The 17,161-nt window shown below is 45.1% G+C and overlaps 1 protein-coding gene across 1 annotated transcript; it reads right to left on the reverse strand.

Moving 5' to 3' along the window:
* Positions 1-255: 255 nt before the first annotated feature.
* LOC143935066 (uncharacterized) lies at positions 256-15,040 on the reverse strand. The gene is made up of 4 exons (XM_077458675.1): positions 14,878-15,040; positions 10,146-10,191; positions 8,732-8,929; positions 256-758 (listed from the first exon to the last, which is right to left on the reverse strand). The coding sequence occupies exons 1-4, from the start codon at positions 14,920-14,922 to the stop codon at positions 388-390; spliced, it is 660 nt and encodes a 219-aa protein (XP_077314801.1). The 5' UTR covers positions 14,923-15,040; the 3' UTR covers positions 256-387.
* Positions 15,041-17,161: the final 2,121 nt, after the last annotated feature.

Below are 17,161 nucleotides of genomic sequence, written 5' to 3' on the forward strand. Positions count from 1 at the left end.
CATTACATTGGTATCTATGATGTAATGATGGCCATAGCAGCCCACATGACTGCTATGGGGCCCTGGAACAAGAAGGGGGGCCCTATTAGGGAAGCTCTAAAGAAAAACTAAACGATGACGCTTCCAGGATGGTATATGGAGTAATTGTATGCAAAAACCAGTCCACTACGCCAAAAATAATCAAGAATAGCCCTATTTAAAATAATGTTCGAAATCAGTCTGTCTGTCTAGCTATCTTACCAAGCTAGAAAAATATTTGTTTTCAATATTTATTTATGCTTAATTGAGCTAGAAAAGTTAGAGGGATAGTAATGGTCATGTGAATATTTATGCCACTAGTAGTGTGTCCTGTGATCTTTCTTAAGCTGCCAAAAGCCTACAGAACCTTCAGAGTGAGATCCCTGAAATGTTGGCTATTTCCGTCAGAAGACTCCTGGCTTCTTCCTCATACTCTTTAGAATGTTTTTTGGCCTTGTCTATGTTCCTCGTGTTCTCCTGGAGGTTTTCCACCAGACGTATCTGATCCAGGTAGCCGGTGTTAACCTCTTTTATTTTACTTTCCATCTCTGACTTGTCCTGAGGCACAGAGAACACCATCCCGCCCAGCTTGGTCTGAGTACTCATCAGGAGCTTGACTGCCCGGCTCAGCTGTGTCACCAGCTCCTGGGATTCCTGAAGGGCCTCCGGAAGGTTTTCTGTTGTCTGTGTGGTAAGGGAGAAGTTGTAGCCTTCCATCTTGATTTTGGGGTCAAAGCTACCTGCAAAAAAAAAAAATTCAAATAAATGAATGCCCAGTTGCTGCCAAAACTTTTTGGGAAATATTAAAGACTTTTGTCAAGATTTACTGCTGTCTTGGACTTTGTTGGGTAGATATCACCTCTCTTCCTGTCCCTGGGACACCAGGACAATAAATTAGGGGAGTCCAAGTGAGGTGGGAGTGAGGTGCTGGACTGGATATCTATAACCCATCAACAATATTTGGTTTAGCCTAATGGCTTGAGATTGGAAGCCTTACACAAAGTAGGGGACCACCCAAGACAAAGGGTCCATATACGTGAACCAAAAAGAGCACCAAACAATTGTCTTGAGAGTCATAAAAGTCCTTTATGTAGTGTCCCCAAAATAATCCCTGCCAGGTCTTCTAATTGTATTCACAAAATCCATGCCAGAATTTCCAGAATCCACGCCAGATCTTCAATAACCCATGTCAGGTCTTCCAGAACCTCTGGCAGGATTTCCAGTGGTACATACAGAATCCTTGCCAGGGTTTCCAGAATCCCTGCTAGAACTTCCAAAGGTACTCACAGAATTCCCACCACAATTTTCAGCGTTCCCTGAAACAATACCGGCCATGTCTTTTGACCAAAAGGATATTTAAGTACAAGCCTTTGAAGTGATTGGTGCTGTATCTTCCCGCCAGCGGCCCCTTGTTACAGACCTATGATACTTACCTGTGAGGTTGCCTAACAAGAAACCCAATCTTTTGATTATTGCTTGCCTCTACTGCTACCTAGATCTGACTACTATCTTGCCTGCCTTGACACCTGCCTGGACCTGATGTCTTGTGTGTCTACTGCCTGCCTCGACCCCTGCCTCGACCCCTGCCTGGATCTGACTACTATCTTGCCCATATTAACACCTGCCTAAACCTGCTGACTTTTTGTCTGATGCCTGCCCCGACCACTGCCTGGACCTGACAACTCTCTTGCCTGCCTTAAACTCTGCCTGGACCTGACTACTCTCCTGCCTGCCTTGACACTTGCCTGGACCCGACTAATTTCTTGTTTACTGACTTCCAAGACCCCTACCTGGATCGGACGACTTTTTTGATTACTGTTTGCCTCGACCACTGCCTGGATCTCACTACTCTCTTGCCTGCCTCGAACTCTGCCTGGACCTGACTACTCTCCTGCCTGCCTTGACCTCTTACTGGACCTGACTACTCTCCTGCCTGCCTTGACGCCTACCTGAACCTGACTAATTTCTTGTTTTCTGACTTCCAAGACCCCTACCTGGATCTGACTACTCTTTTGATTACCGTTGACCTTGACCCCTGCCTGGACCTGACTACTCTCCTGCCTGCTTCGGCCCACTGCCTGGACCTGACTACTCTCATGCCTGTCTCAACCCCTACATGGACTTGACTACTCTCTTGCCTGCCTCCGCACCTGCCTGGACCTGATTACTCTCCTGCCTGCCTTGACACCTGCTGAGACCTGTCTACTCTGATGCCTGCCTCAACCACTGCCTGGACCTGACTACTCTCCTGCCTGCCTCAACACCTGCCTGGACCTGACTATTTTCTTTCTGCCTTAACCCCTGCCAGTAGCTGTCTATTCTGATGCCTACCTCAACCACTGCCTGAACCTGACTACTTAACTGCCTGCCTTGACACCTCCCTGGACCTGACTAATTTATCGTTTGCTGACTTCTAAAACCCCTCCCTGGAGCTGAATTCTGTTTTGATTACCACAAGCCTCAACCCCTGCCTGGACCAGACTACTCTCTTGCCTGCCTTGACCCCTGCCTGGACCTGAATACTGTTCTGCCTGCCTCGACCACTGCCTGGACCTGACTACTCTCCTGCCTGCACTGACATCTCACTGGACCTGACTAATTTCTTGCTTACTGACTTGCAAGACCCCTCCCTGGACCTGAATACTCTCTATTGTTTGTCTGCCTGTCAAGACTCCTGCCTGTACATGACCACACTTTTGCCTGACACCTAGTGTACAGTCTCCACACTGTTTTGTTCCTGCCTTTCCCTCAATATTTTGAATTCACCTCTTTGTCACTCTGCTCTCTTCTCTCAGCATGTTCCTTGTTAGCACAAAATGGTCTCCTGGTGCTGCTTCTCCCTCTCCCTGTCTGAACTTTGCTGAATAGAGAATTCCAAGAGGCTGATACCAAGGTACTTACGCTGCTTGTATTTACAAAGTGCATTAAATGGAGTATTACTGTATACAGAGCCGCATTAATGTACATCTTTTTTTCATCTTTCTGAAGTTCAGCTTTAACCGGTTCCCGACCAGCGCACGCCGATGTACGTTGGCAGAATGGCATGGGCAGGCAAATGGGTGTACCTGTACGTCCCTTTAAATTTGCCGCCCTGTCGCGGCGCGCTCGCGTGCTGGTCGGGACCCCCGTGAGTCCGGTCGCGGGTCCCACGGACTCGATCACCGCGGGCATACCCGTGATCGTTTCACGGGGCGGCTGAATGAGAAAATGCCGTTGTAAATAGCATTTCCCCGTTCTGCCTAGAAACTAGTGATGCTGATCTCTGCTCCATGTGATTGGAGCAGAGATCAGTGTTCACTAAATTAAAGCCCAGCCCCCCACAGTTAGTAACACACCCCTAGGAACACTTAACCCCTACACTGCCACCCACTGGTTAACCCCTTCACTGCCAGTGTCATTTACACAGCAATCAGTGCATTTATATAGCACTGATTGCTGTATAAATGACAATGGTCCCAAAAATGTGTCAAAAATGTCCGTTGTGTCCGCCATAATATCGCAGTCACAATAAAAATCGCTGATCGTTGCCATTACTAGTAAAAAAAATTAATTAAAATTAATAAATTAATAAAAATGCCATAAACTATCCCCTATTTTGTAAACGCTATAATTTTTGCGCAAACCAATCAATAATCGCTTATTGCGTTTTTTTTTTACCAAAAATATGTGGAAGAATACGTATCGGCCTAAACTGAGGGAAAAAAATGTTTTTTTAAATATATTTGGGGGATATTTATTATAACAAAAAGTAAAAAATAATGTGTTTTTTTCAAAATTGTCGCTCTATTTTTGTTTATAGCGCAAAAAATAAAAACCGCAGAGGTGATCAAATTCCACCAAAAGAAAGCTCTATTTGTGGGAAAAAAAGGACGTCAATTTTGTTTGGGAGCCACGTCGCATGGCCGCGCAATTGTCAGTTAAAGCGACGCAGTGCCGAATCACAAAAAGTGGCCAGGTCTTTGACCAGCAAAATGGTCCGGGGCTGAAGTGGTTAAAGTCTTACTAAACCCACAATAGTAAAATCAGTCTGTATATGCGGTAAAGCATGCTTGTTATACTCACTGTGGAACTTAAGGGATTAATCCTCTGCATTGTGTAAAAAGGCTCTTTGATCCTGTATGCATAGATCCTCCCCCCTTCTGCACTGTCTACGTGTGGGAAGGCCAGCTAAAACAGGCGGGGTGGCCGACCTGCACATGCTCAGCCGTGTCTTTTATGCTGGAGAGAATATTTACTTGTTCTCAGAGCTAGCCAGGTCACATGATATTGACATCACACATGTGGGCGTGTATACAGGCTGTAGTGGAAATCTCCTCCTACCTGAACGCTCAGTGCTGGGCAAATGCAAAGCAATGCAACGTGTTGGTGTGAACTGCACCATTATTTTTTGCTTGCTATGCATTGGGAATGTGCTCACCAATGCACCCCACAGCATCTAGTGTGAATGAACCCTTAAAGTAAATGGGGTGATTTATTTTATTTTTTTTTATTTTTTTTTATCATTTCTGTGGATCTTATTGGCGGTTCACAGATGATATTTGTTGCTAGTTTTGCTCCTCTATAAAGTCATGCTAATGTAATCCTATTATTGCTCAGCATTAAAGGGGAAACAATGAGACACGTCAGCGTCTCATGTCATTGGACCGGGCGGCCTCTGTCTTTCCCATCGCTCGGTATAATTAATGAGCCCTCCAGCCCCAAGCTTTCTCCTCCGTGTATTCGTCCCCAACCTAATGGAAATGCCTCATGATCCGGCTGAAACTCGCTGCTCCGCCGCTCTCTGTTTTCTTTATTGCGGGTTTGTTTAAGAGCCGTATGTACTTTGGCCGCATGTCCCTGCCCGGCCGGACAGATTTACGGCCAACGAGATGGTTTTGATTTGCGCTCACGCCGCCTAAAAAATAAAAAACCTGTAAACGGGAAGGAAGCGAGGAAAATCTGAGAGGGCCTGGAAATTTTTTTTTGTTTTTTTTTTTCCATTTCTAAATTGAATTTTTTTTTTCCATTTTTTTTTTCTGATTTTCTCTCTTGTATCGAAGCTCAGGATGGTGGTGGTGGTGCAGTGGTGTGGGGAAAATTTGGCACACTTTGGTCCCCTTACCAATTAGGCATGGTTCATACACCACGGCTTACCCGGGTATTGTTGCTGACCATGTCCAAATTGTTTTTACATTTTTTTCTTATTTTCTCTCCATAATAAAAATAAATAAAATAATCACACACACATATATATATATATATATATATATATATATATATATATATATATATATATACACACACACACACACTCACTGGCTACTTTATTATCTTGAAAATGATCATATTTACTGGTAGGGTTGTAGGGTAGGGATATAAACCCATCACCAATTTTTCATAGAAGCTTTACACTGGTAAGGTCACTAAAAAAATTGTCATCGGCAATATTATTATTATTTTTTTTTTCATTAACCACTTCAATACTGGGCACTTAAACACCTTCCTGCCCAGACCAATTTTGAGCTTTCTGCGATGTCGCACTTTGAATGACAATTGCGCGGTCATGCTACACTGTACCCAAATGAAAATTTTTATCATTTTTTTCCCACAAATAAAGCTTTCTTTTGGTGGTATTTGATCACCTCTACGGTTTTTATTTTTTGCTAAACAAATAAAAAAATCCCCAAAATTTTGAAAAAAAAAAATGTTTTTTTTTTGTTTCAGTTTCAAAACGTTGTAAATAAGTAAGTTTTCTCCTTTACTGATGGGCACTGATGGGGTTACACTGATGGGCAATGATAAGGCGGCACTGATGGGCACCGATGAGGTGGCACCAATGAAGTGGCACTGATGAGGTGGCATTGATGGACACTGATATGTGGCACTGATAGGCGGCACTGATGGGCACTGATAGGCGGCACTGATGGGTGGCACTGATGGGTGACACGGATGGGCACTGATAGGTGGCACAAATTGGGACTGATAGCTGGCACGGATTGGCATGGATGGGCAGCATGGATGGGTATGGATAGGCGGTACAGGTGGGCATGGATATGCAGCACAGATGGGCATGGATAGGCGGCACAGATGGGCACAGATGGGAACTGATAGGCGGCATTGTATTATATTATACTGTACTAATGGATGCCAATCAGTGCCAAACAATAATGCATGCCAATCAGTGATGCCCATTGTGGGCACTGATTGGCATCCATTATGGGCACTGATTGGCATCCATTGTGGCACTGACTGGAATCCCTGGTGGTCTAGGGTGGCATACCTTGTCCTGGGCATCCCTGGTAGTCTGATGGCGTCCCTGGCTGTCCAGTAAGGGCATCCTCAAGGGGGGCTGCGCTGATAATCGATCAGCACAGATCCCCCCTGTCAGAGGAGCAGCCGATCGGCTCTCCTCTACTCGCGTCTGACAGATTCGAGTGAGGAAAAGACGATCACCGGCTCTTCCTATTTGCACTGTGATCAGCCGTGATTGGACACAGCTGATCACGTGGTAAAGAGTCTCCATCAGAGACTCTTTACCGAGATCATAGTTGCCGGGTGTCAGACTGACACCCCGCAACGACGATCGCCGCGATGCGTGCCCCCGGGGGCGCGCAGCGGCTCAAAATCCTGATCACGTCATATGACGTCCAGTCAGGATTTTGAAACCACTTTGCCACCGTGTATCTGTTATAGGGCGGACGGCAAGTGGTTAAAATAATCCCTGTTGATCCTGCAATGGAAGCCCTTGCCAAGTCACTTCCTGTAATAGGTGACAACGCTCTGTCCCTGTCTCCCATACACACTCACGACCACTTTATTAAGTACACCATGCTAGTAGCGGGTTGCCTTTATTCTTCATGCCATAGATACAAAAAGGTGTTGGAAACATTCCTCAGTTATTTTGGTCCAAAGTGACAAGATAGCATCAGGCAACGATCTCCCGAGTTTACAGAGAATGGTGGGAAAAAGAGAAAATATCCAGTGAGCGGCAGTTGTGTGGAGGAAAATGCTTTGTTGAGGTCAGAGGAGAATGGGCAGACTGGTTTGGAGAATGATAAAAAGGCAACAGTGACTCAAATAACCTCTCGTTACACCGAAGGTATGCAGAATACCATCTCTGAACACACAACACATCCAACCTTGAAGCAGGTGGGCTACAGCAGCAGAAGACCACACCGGGTGCCACTCCTGTCATCTAAGAACAGGAAACTGAGGCTACAATTGGCACAGAATCACCAAAATTGAGAAGATGGGAAAAACATTGCCTGGTCTGATGAGTCTCGATTTCAGCTGCAACATCCAGATGATGGGGTCAGAATTTGGCGTAAACAACATGAAAGCATGGACCCATCCTGCCTTGTATCACCGGTTCAGGCTGGTGGTGGGGGTGTAATGGTGTGGGGGATGGGGTATCACCGGTTCAGGCTGGTGGTGGGGGTGTAATGGTGTGGGGGATGGGGTATCACCGGTTCAGGCTGGTGGTGGGGGTGTAATGGTGTGGGGGATGGGGTATCACCGGTTCAGGCTGGTGGTGGGGGTGTAATGGTGTGGGGGATGGGGTATCACCGGTTCAGGCTGGTGGTGGGGGTGTAATGGTGTGGGGGATGGGGTATCACCGGTTCAGGCTGGTGGTGGGGGGTGTAATGGTGTGGGGAATGGGGTATCACCGGTTCAGGCTGGTGGTGGGGGGTGTAATGGTGTGGGGGATGGGGTATCACCGGTTGGGCTGGTGGTGGGGGTGTAATGGTGTGGGGGAGGGGTATCACCGGTTCAGGCTGGTGGTGGGGGTGTAATGGTGTGGGGAATGGGGTATCACCGGTTCAAGCTGGTGGTGGGGGATGTAATGGTGTGGGGAATGGGGTATCACCGGTTCAGGCTGGTGGTGGGGGGTGTAATAGTGTGGGAGATGGGGTATCACCAGTTCAGGCTGGTGGTGGGGGGTGTAATAGTGTGGGGGATGGGGTATCACCGGTTCAGGCTGGTGGTGGGGGGTGTAATAGTGTGGGGGATGGGGTATCACCGGTTCAGGCTGGTGGTGGGGGGTGTAATAGTGTGGGGGATGGGGTATCACCAGTTCAGGCTGGTGGTGGGGGGTGTAATGGTGTGGGGGATGGGGAATCACCAGATCAGGCTGGTGGTGGGGGTGTAATGGTGTGGGGGGGGGGATATTTTCTTGGCACACTTTGGGCCCCTTGGTACCAATTGAGCATGGTTTAATCACCACGACCTACCTGAGTATTGTTGGTGACCATGTCCATCCCTTTATGACTACAGTGTCCCCATCTTCTGATGGCTCCTTCCAGCAGGATAATACCCCATGTCACAAAGCTCCAATCATCTCACCACTGGACAATGAGGTCCCTGTCCTCCAATGGCCTCCACACTCACCACATCTCATCCAATAGATCACCTTTGGGATGTGGTGGAATAAGAAATTTGCATCATGGATGTGCAGCCGACAAATCTGCAGCAACTCCGTGATGTCATCATGTCACTATGGAGCAAAATCTCTGAGGAACGTTTCCAACACCTTGTTGTATCTATACCACCAAGATTGAAGGCAAAAGGAGGTCCAACCCGCTAATAGCAAGGTGGACCTAAAAAAGTGGCCGGTGAATGTATCTGATTTGTACAGTGCCCATAGGATGGTCATGCCCCCCCCCCCCCCCATGGACAGCTGACCCCCTCCAGCAGAAAATGACAATCACTTAGACAACACAGATGGGTCACATACTATATTGTGTCTTCAGGGTCTCTATACAGCTCCCGAGGTTGTGGGAACCACTGACGTTGTTGAGTTGGGCTAAGCAGTGGTTCATGATGTTGTGGTGCTCCACCTGTTTATTGTACAGCTCGGCGATCTCCGAAAATTTCTCATCGTATTCCGGAACATCGACCTTCTTCACCAGCAGCATTTGCCCTTTCTCCAGAACTGAAAAGATACAACCGATTGTACAGGTGAGATAAAGAAAGAAGTTAAAGTGCAGTTAGCTTAAGTCCTGCTTACTCTCTGTGGGTAAGCAGAGGTCTCTCTGAAAAAGGTCAGACACTCTACCGCTGCTAAAACACACACCTCTGCTGAGTACTAGCCAAAGCTCTCCAATCACTAGAGAAAATGAGCTTTGAGCTGTAGTTCTGGCTCACTAGGATGTGTGTCATATCTATGCAGAGAGACCGCTGTTTCCGCACTGAAAACAAAGGTCCTTTCCTAAATAAAGTTTCAACAGAGCTCTGAAAACAGTACCAAATTCTTCAATCAGTAATGTAGTATGGAGATGGTACTACACCCGTCTTATCCAGTGTCAACGACAACCGCCTAACACCCCCCCCCCCCCCCGATTAGATTTGCGCCAGAAATCTCGACCATCGCAAAAGATCCGAACTGCGAACCCTATTAAAGTCTATGGGACCCGAACTTGAAAAATCAAATGTCCCCACTTTGAAGGCTTATATGCAAATTATTGGCCATAAAAGGGGTATGGGGGTCCAGGTACTGCCCTGGGGGACATGTATCAATGCAAAAAATGTTTTTTTTTTAAAGATTTTTTTTTTTTTTTACAAGAGCAGTGATTTTAATGGTGTTTAAAGTGAAACAATAAAAATAAAATAATGCCTTTAAATATAGTGCCTGCGGGGGGTCCCCTTAGTATGCCTATAAAGCGGTGCCTCTGTATCATGTATAGAACCTGCTGCAGCAAAACTGACATTTATAAAGCATTTAAATTGATTTTCCCTGCAAGCTTTCTTTATTTTGTGAGAAGAAAAATGATAGTTAAGTTGCCGGCAATACAAAAACAAAAATAAAAAAACAACAGCATGGGGGAGGGGGCCTTGGACACGCAAATATGGACGTTCGCCAAACGGGTGAAAAGGGCGATGTTTGGGCCAAACTTTTGCTCATTTCGAATTGGTGGCCCAACTCTACCGCCTAAAGGAAATCCACAGCAGTGGACCCCAGCTCCGCCCATTGCCGTGGCACTGACACATCCAACAAATTTTTGCTGGATTCTCAAAAAGATTCTGATGAACATAACTTTATAAATTGGTAACTTTTCCTACAACATGACTGAGAATTTTATGAGCAGCAGCCAAATCTAAGTATCTCCTTGTGGGAGGGATTATACTTTAATATTATTTAAAACACCTACCTTTCACTTGTCTGGGGTGTCTGACTTCTGTAGACAAGGGTGCAGTCTGTGGGAAACAAAAATGCATTCAACAAATGAAATGAGGAGATAAAAATAAATGGGATATAAAATGTTTGTGTCACCTAATGTTGTTGCATATCTGATTTTTGAGATGCTTTTCATATGATGTTTAAAGAGGAACTTCTGCCCCCACCCCACCCCACCCCCTTACAAGTTTTACCCAATTATTAAAAATTTCACCCAAATTTTACCCTCACACTTTGTTCTCTGGTTTGTTTGCAAAAAGTCCCACCCATCCAGCAAATCCAGCGCTGTCTGGTGTAAGCTGCCCCTCCATCCCTGCGCTCCAGGTTCCGCACCACCATCTTCTCACGTGACGTCACCAAGAAGCCACTTGTCTCTTCCCACCCACCCAGGAAATCCAGCGCTGTCTGGTGTAAGCTGCCCCTCCATCCCTGCGCTCCAGGTTCCGCACCACCATCTTCTCACGTGACGTCACCAAGAAGCCACTTGTCTCTTCCCACCCACCCAGGAAATCCAGCGCTGTCTGGTGTAAGCTGCCACTCCATCTCTGCGCTCCGGATCCCGCGCCACCATCTTCTCATGTGATGTCACCAAGAAGCCACTTGTCTCTTCCAGGGTCTTTGAGTCAACCCCCTGATGAAGTGTGGCGGCACGTGCACAGTGCGGCAGAGAGTTCCTGGCACTGCAGATTTGCCTGATGAGTCAACCCCCTGATGAAGTGTGGCGGCACGTGCACAGTGAGGCGGAGAGTTCCTGACACTGTAGATTTGCCTGATGAGTCAACCCCCTGATGAAGTGTGGCGGCACGTGCACAGTGAGACGGAGAGTTCCTGGCACTGCAGATTTGCCTGATGAGTCAACCCCCTGATGAAGTGTGCCGGCACGTGCACAGTGAGGCGGAGAGTTCCTGACACTGTAGATTTGCCTGAAGCCTCCTGGGTTGTGTGATGCCCCCTCCCCAACAAACATGTAATATGGCCAGTTTTGCATCCTTGGACTTCTTTTGGTTGGTCCTGACCACTGAAGAATGGGAACATCCCACAAGAGCTGCAGTTTTGGAGATGCCCTGACCCAGTTTTCTAGACCAGTGATTCTCAACCAGGGTTCCGTGGAACCCTAGGGTTCCTCCAGAGGTTGTTAGGGGTTCCTTCAGCATTGGGAAATTTCTGCCTCTCAGATAAGTTCCCACTCACACCATTGATCTTTTTAACTATCTGTAAGGAGGTAATTCTTCCCAATGACCACAAGTGTAAGGACCATTCTTCCCACCGACCATCACACTAATGTATCATGAGTTGTAGCTTTCTAATTTTTAACAGGGGTTCCCTGAGATCGGAGAACTATTTCAAGGGGTTCCTATGTGTTGAAAAGGTTGAGAAAGGCTGATCTAGACAATTTGGTCCTTGTCAAAGTTCCTCAAATCCTTACACTTATAAAAAAATGTCTGCTTCCAATACATCAACTTCAGGGCTGACATGTTCACTTGCTCCCTAATATATCTCACCCACTTACAGGTGCCTTTGTAATGAGATAATCAATATTACCTGCCAGTGGTCAGAACGGTATGGCTGATCAGTGCATTTTGGACGTCGTGGAGGTAAGTCTAACTTGCACATGAAACCACCTTCCCCTAAAGCTTTAACAATACGCTACCAGTTTTTATTTTTAAATTATTAATTAATATTTTACAATTGTTAGATTGTAAGCTCTTATGAGAGGGACCCTCCTGTATTGTATTATAACTGTCCCTCTGTATATTGTGTGCAAACTGTTGGCGCTATATAAATCCTCTATAATAATAATAATACACTATATTGGCAAAAGTATTGGGACACACCTCCAAATCACTAGATTCAAGTGTTCCAATCACCTCCATGGCCACAGGTGTATAAAATCGTGATAGGTGGCCACCTGTACAATAAGTCCATTCGTGAAATTTCCTTGCTACTAAATATTCCACGGTCAACTGTTAGCCCTTGTACACACGGTCGGACATTCCGACGGAAAATGTCTGATCGGACCGTGTCGTCGGATAATCCGACCGTGTGTGGGCTCCATCGGACTGTTTCCGTCGGAGTATCCGACGGACCAAGTTTTCCAGCTTGGCTATAAAAATTTTCGACAACATGATCCGATCGGACTTTGTCCGATCGTTTGTAGAGAATTCCGATCGGACAAAGTGCCACGCATGCTCAGATCAAATTCCTACACCAAAGCTATTGGCTACTAGTCTGAACGTAGTCCCGTTGTAACTAAATAACATCATCACGTTCTGAACGATCGGATTTTCCGACAACTGTGTCCGACTGTGTGTATGCAACAGTTTCGGGCAAAATCCGACGGATTTGGTTGTCGGAATGTCCGACCCGTGTGTACAAGGGCTTAGAGGTTAGGGATGGGTCCAGGCATGTTGGGATTCTAGACCCAACCCACTTGAGCAATCCCGCCAGGAAGCCGACACTGCACACCGCCAATCATAGGCAGTGAGGAAATGCCTTACTGCCTATGACTGGCGGGTTGCAGTGTCAGCTTCCTGGCAGGATTGCTCAGGTGGGTTGAGGCTACGATCCCAAAAATGCCTGAGCCCATCACTGTTAGTGGTATTATAACAAAGTGGAATCAACTGGGAACAGCAGCAACTCAGCCACGAAGCGGTAGGCCACGTAAAATGACAGAGCGGGGTCAGCGCACGCTGAAGCTCACAGTGCGCAGAAGTCGCCAACTGTCTGCAGAGTCAACCGCTACAGACCTCCAAACTTCGTGTGGCCTTCAGATTAGCGCAACAACCGTGTGTGGAGAGCTTCATGGAATGGGTTTCCATGGCCGAGCAGCTGAATCCAAGCCTTCCATCACCAAGTGCAATGCAAAGCGTCGGGTGCAGTGGTGTAAAGCACGCCGCCACTGGACTCTAGAGCGGTGGAGACGTGTTCTCTGGAGTGACGAATCACGCTTCTCTGTCTGGCAATCCAATGGACGTGTCTGGGTTTGGTGGTTGCCAAGAGAATGGTACTTGCCTGACTAAATTGTGCCAAGTGTAAAGTTTGGTGGAGGGGGGATTATGGTGTGGGGGTTGTCTTTTAGGGGTTGGGTTTGGCCCCTTAGTTCCTGTGAAGTGAACTCTTAAGGCGTCAACATACCAAGACATTTTGGACAATTTCATGTTCCCAACTTTGTGGGACCAGTTTGGGGGACGGCCCCTCCCTGTTCCAACATGACTGCGCACCAGTGCACGAAGCAAGGTCCATAAAGACATGGATGAGCGAGTTTGGGGTGGAGGAACTTGACCAGCCTACACAAAGTCCTGAGCTCAACACGATAGAACAGCGTTTGGATGAATTAGAGCGGAGACTGCGAGCCAGGCCTTCTTGTCCAACATCAGTGCCTGATCTTCCAAATGGGCTTCTGGAAGAACGGTCAAACATTCCCATAGACACCCTCCTAAACCTTGTGGACGGCCTTCCCAGAAGAGTTGAAGCTGTTATAGCTGCAAAGAGTGGGCCAACTTAATATTGAACCCTACGGACTAAGACTGGGATGCCATTAAAGTTCATGTGCTTGTAAAGGCAGTCCCAATGGCAATATCATGTAATAATAATAATTCTAAACATTTTAAATAATAATAGTATTATTTATAATAATAATAAATGTAAATAATAATAATACAAATAATAACAAAAATAATATATAATAATAATAATAATAATAATAATAATAATAATAATAATAATAAATAAAATAATAATATTACAAATAATAACACAAATAATACATAATAATAATAATAATAATAATAATAATACAAATAATATACAAGAATAATAAATAAAATAATAATAATAATAATAGGGATATGGCTTAAACTTTGGACTTATTGAAAATAAATAAAAATAATAATAATAATAATAATAATAATAAATAAAATAATAATAATACAAATAATAACACAAATAATAATAATAATACAAATAATAATAAAATAAAATAAATATAATACTAGGGGACATGGCTTAAACTTTGGACTTATTGAAAATAAATAAAAATAATAATAATAATAATAATAAATAAAATAATAATAATACAAATAACAACATAAATAATAATAACATTAATAAAATAAAAATAATAATAATACAAATAATAATAAAATAAAATAAATATAATACTAGGGGACATGGCTTAAACTTTGGACTTATTGAAAATAAATAAATAATAATAATAATAATAATAATAATAATAATAATAATAATAATAATAATAATAATAATAATAATAATAGTAATAGTAATAATAATAATAATAATAGTAATAATAATAATAATAATAATAATAATAATAATAATAATAATAAATAAAATAATAATAATACAGATAACAACACAAATAATAATAACATTAATAAAATAAAAATAATAATACAAATAATAATAAAATAAAATAAATATAATACTAGGGGACATGGCTTAAACTTTGGACTTATTGTTGAAAAATAACCATCTTGGCGCAGACAGTAACGCAATTTTTTTATTCTTTAGACTTTCTTATCATCAAGCTTTGTGTTACTTCCTGGAATGATCAGTTAAGAAATGTTTCCTGTCCAAAGATCCTATCTGAAGGGCCGGGAACAGAGAACTTCACAGCAGGTACACGCCACTGCCACTGCCACTGCCAGCGACACACATTCACCCTAAATACGACCCTGCCCTCCTACCTCCTCGGCACTGCCCTGCACACAGCAGGACGGGCAGCAGAACATTGTGGGCACTGGAAGAGCCGCATCCACTGGGCCCGTCTGACACCCGGGGAGCTCAGATCACAAGACTGAGCAAAGTGAAAGGACTCCGATGACGTGACCTGTGACCGAGAAAGAAGACAAACCAGTTCCTTCCTTCAATATTGTGTGTGTGGAGGGAGGGCTCAGCTAAGGCGGATCTCTCGCCAGGATGAAGGAAAAACCTTTCCAAATAGGAACCTGTCACAATTTGGGGTCATTTATTTTATTTACTTTGAAGGGGAATTTTGTATTTCTGAAATTCTTTTCAGAATACAAAATTGCTCATTTGGTTTACAAAGAAATCACGGGGGGTTGATTTACTAAAGACGAATAGACGGGGCACTTTGCGAAGTGCAGTTGCTCCAGAGATTAGTAAATGAGGGGGAAGCTCCATTTTGCAAAGAATACCCAATCACATGCAAGGGAAAAAAAAAAAAAAACACATTTTGGCTTGCACTGGTGCAAATGCAACCACAATGTTTTTTTTTTTTTAATGCAAAGGGGTTGATTTACTAAAGGCAAATAGACTGTTGCATTTGCTCCAGTGCTTAGTAAATGAGGGGAAGCACTGCTGAACTCCATCATCCAATCATGTGCAACATAGGTTTGCACCCCAAAGCTCAAACGCACACTACCGATCACTCACGATGTTCATTCAGAGAATTAAAGGTGCTGTAAATTACATATTTACCGTCTCCTTCTCTCACTCCTTAAAACATCCCTTCAACATCAGATGGTAGGGGAGGAGAGGAGGGAAGCCGGACGTGCTGTGCGAGGAAGCGGCGGGGGGGCCAGGGGAGTAGGGGGAATCTGTGCTGCACAAAGTGATTCGGGTGTGCCTGGGCACACCCTGTGCGTCTGCCTATGATATGCAAGCAAAAATGTGTTTTGTTTTTAACTTAATTATTACTTTACTTTTTACTTTACTTACTTATTTTCCATGCATGTGGTCAGTGGTGGCCCCTCCATTAGGGGCACACGGGTGCCGCCCCCGCCCCCCCCATCCATGCATCTGGCCGCCTAATATACATGCAGGGTGCCAGATGCATGGATTGCAATTGGGGGGGGGGGGGGGTTTAAGCACAGGATTAGAGCCAGAGGCACTAATAGGCTTCAAAAAAGGGTGGACTCGGGGCTCAGAATCTCCGAGCCCACCCAGTTGTGTTACAATAGCGAATGAGTATTCACTATTTTCACACTGATTCTCCTGCTGGCCAATCATGAAGCAGGTGCGAGACACCCGTTTTGCTGATTGGCTCAAAGGAGAAGCGTTCTTGATTGGCCGCCGAGGAGGAGGGAGGAGACGGATGCCTGCGGAAGGAGAGCAGGGGCATGGAGAAAGCCGCCCCCTGGGTAAAGAGATGCCCGCCATAGATGGGGGGAAGTGCGCAGGTGCTGCTGATGACCTGCCGGAGCGGACTGGGGTGGGTGTATCTCTCTGCAGTATTTACTAATGCCAGCAGCATAAGGATTACAAATAGGCAATGTTGAATGAGAGAGTGAAGTTCCACTTTAAAGCAGAACTACGCGGCATCTGAGCAAAAACGCTATTTCATTTTTAATATCCAGAGCCCCATCCATTTGTGTCTCCATGCTTTATTTTGCTGGCAAATCACTTTGAAAAACTCCAGCCCTCTAAAGCCCCGTACACACGAGAGGACTTATGTCCGACAGACATCCGAAGGAGTTCTGCCGGAGTTCCGACAGAGTTCTGACTGACTTTTCGACTGAGCGGACTTGGCCACACACAATCACACCAAACTCCGACGGATTCGAACGTGATGACGTACGACTGGACTCGAATAAGGAAGTTCATAGCCAGTAGCCAATAGCAAATTTTTCGGAGGAACTGGGTCCGGCGGAGTTCCGTCGGAAAAATTTGAAGCATGTTCCATTTTCTAAAGTCCGTCAGACTTTTGCGAATCAAAAGTCCGTTGCAGCCCACACACGATCGAATAGTCTGACGGAATCATTCCGGCAGACTTTGGATGTTGAAAAGTCCGCTCGTGTGTACGCGGCATAAACATTTCTGGCCGTGGCCATCTTGGGTAAGGGCAGATGATTTGTGTAGCATTTACTTCCGGTAATCCATCTGCCCTTAGCTCAGGCATGCAGGCAGGAGGGTGTGCTTAGTGACAGAAATGTTTTCACCTTAATGCATACAATGCATTAAAGTGAAAAAACAAAACAAAAACAAGAGGGTTTACAACCCCTTTAAAGC

The sequence above is a fragment of the Lithobates pipiens genome, unplaced genomic scaffold, assembly GCF_037356315.1.
Source record: "Lithobates pipiens isolate NorthernLeopardFrog02 unplaced genomic scaffold, aLitPip1_a1.2 Scaffold_28, whole genome shotgun sequence".
NCBI lineage: Eukaryota > Metazoa > Chordata > Amphibia > Anura > Ranidae > Lithobates > Lithobates pipiens.

What these genes read in the sequence shown, in the direction of transcription:
- LOC143935066 (XM_077458675.1), bottom strand. Translation starts at nt 14,922, where the DNA reads ATGTTCTGCTGCCCGTCCTGCTGTGTGCAGGGCAGTGCCGAGGAG. An exon ending in ACACCCCAGACAAGTGAAAG is followed by an intron (nt 8,930 to 10,145) that starts GTAGGTGTTTTA and finishes GTATCTTTTCAG; the next exon opens with TTCTGGAGAAAGGGCAAATG. An exon ending in GACCCTGAAGACACAATATA is followed by an intron (nt 759 to 8,731) that starts GTATGTGACCCA and finishes TTTTTTTTGCAG; the next exon opens with GTAGCTTTGACCCCAAAATC.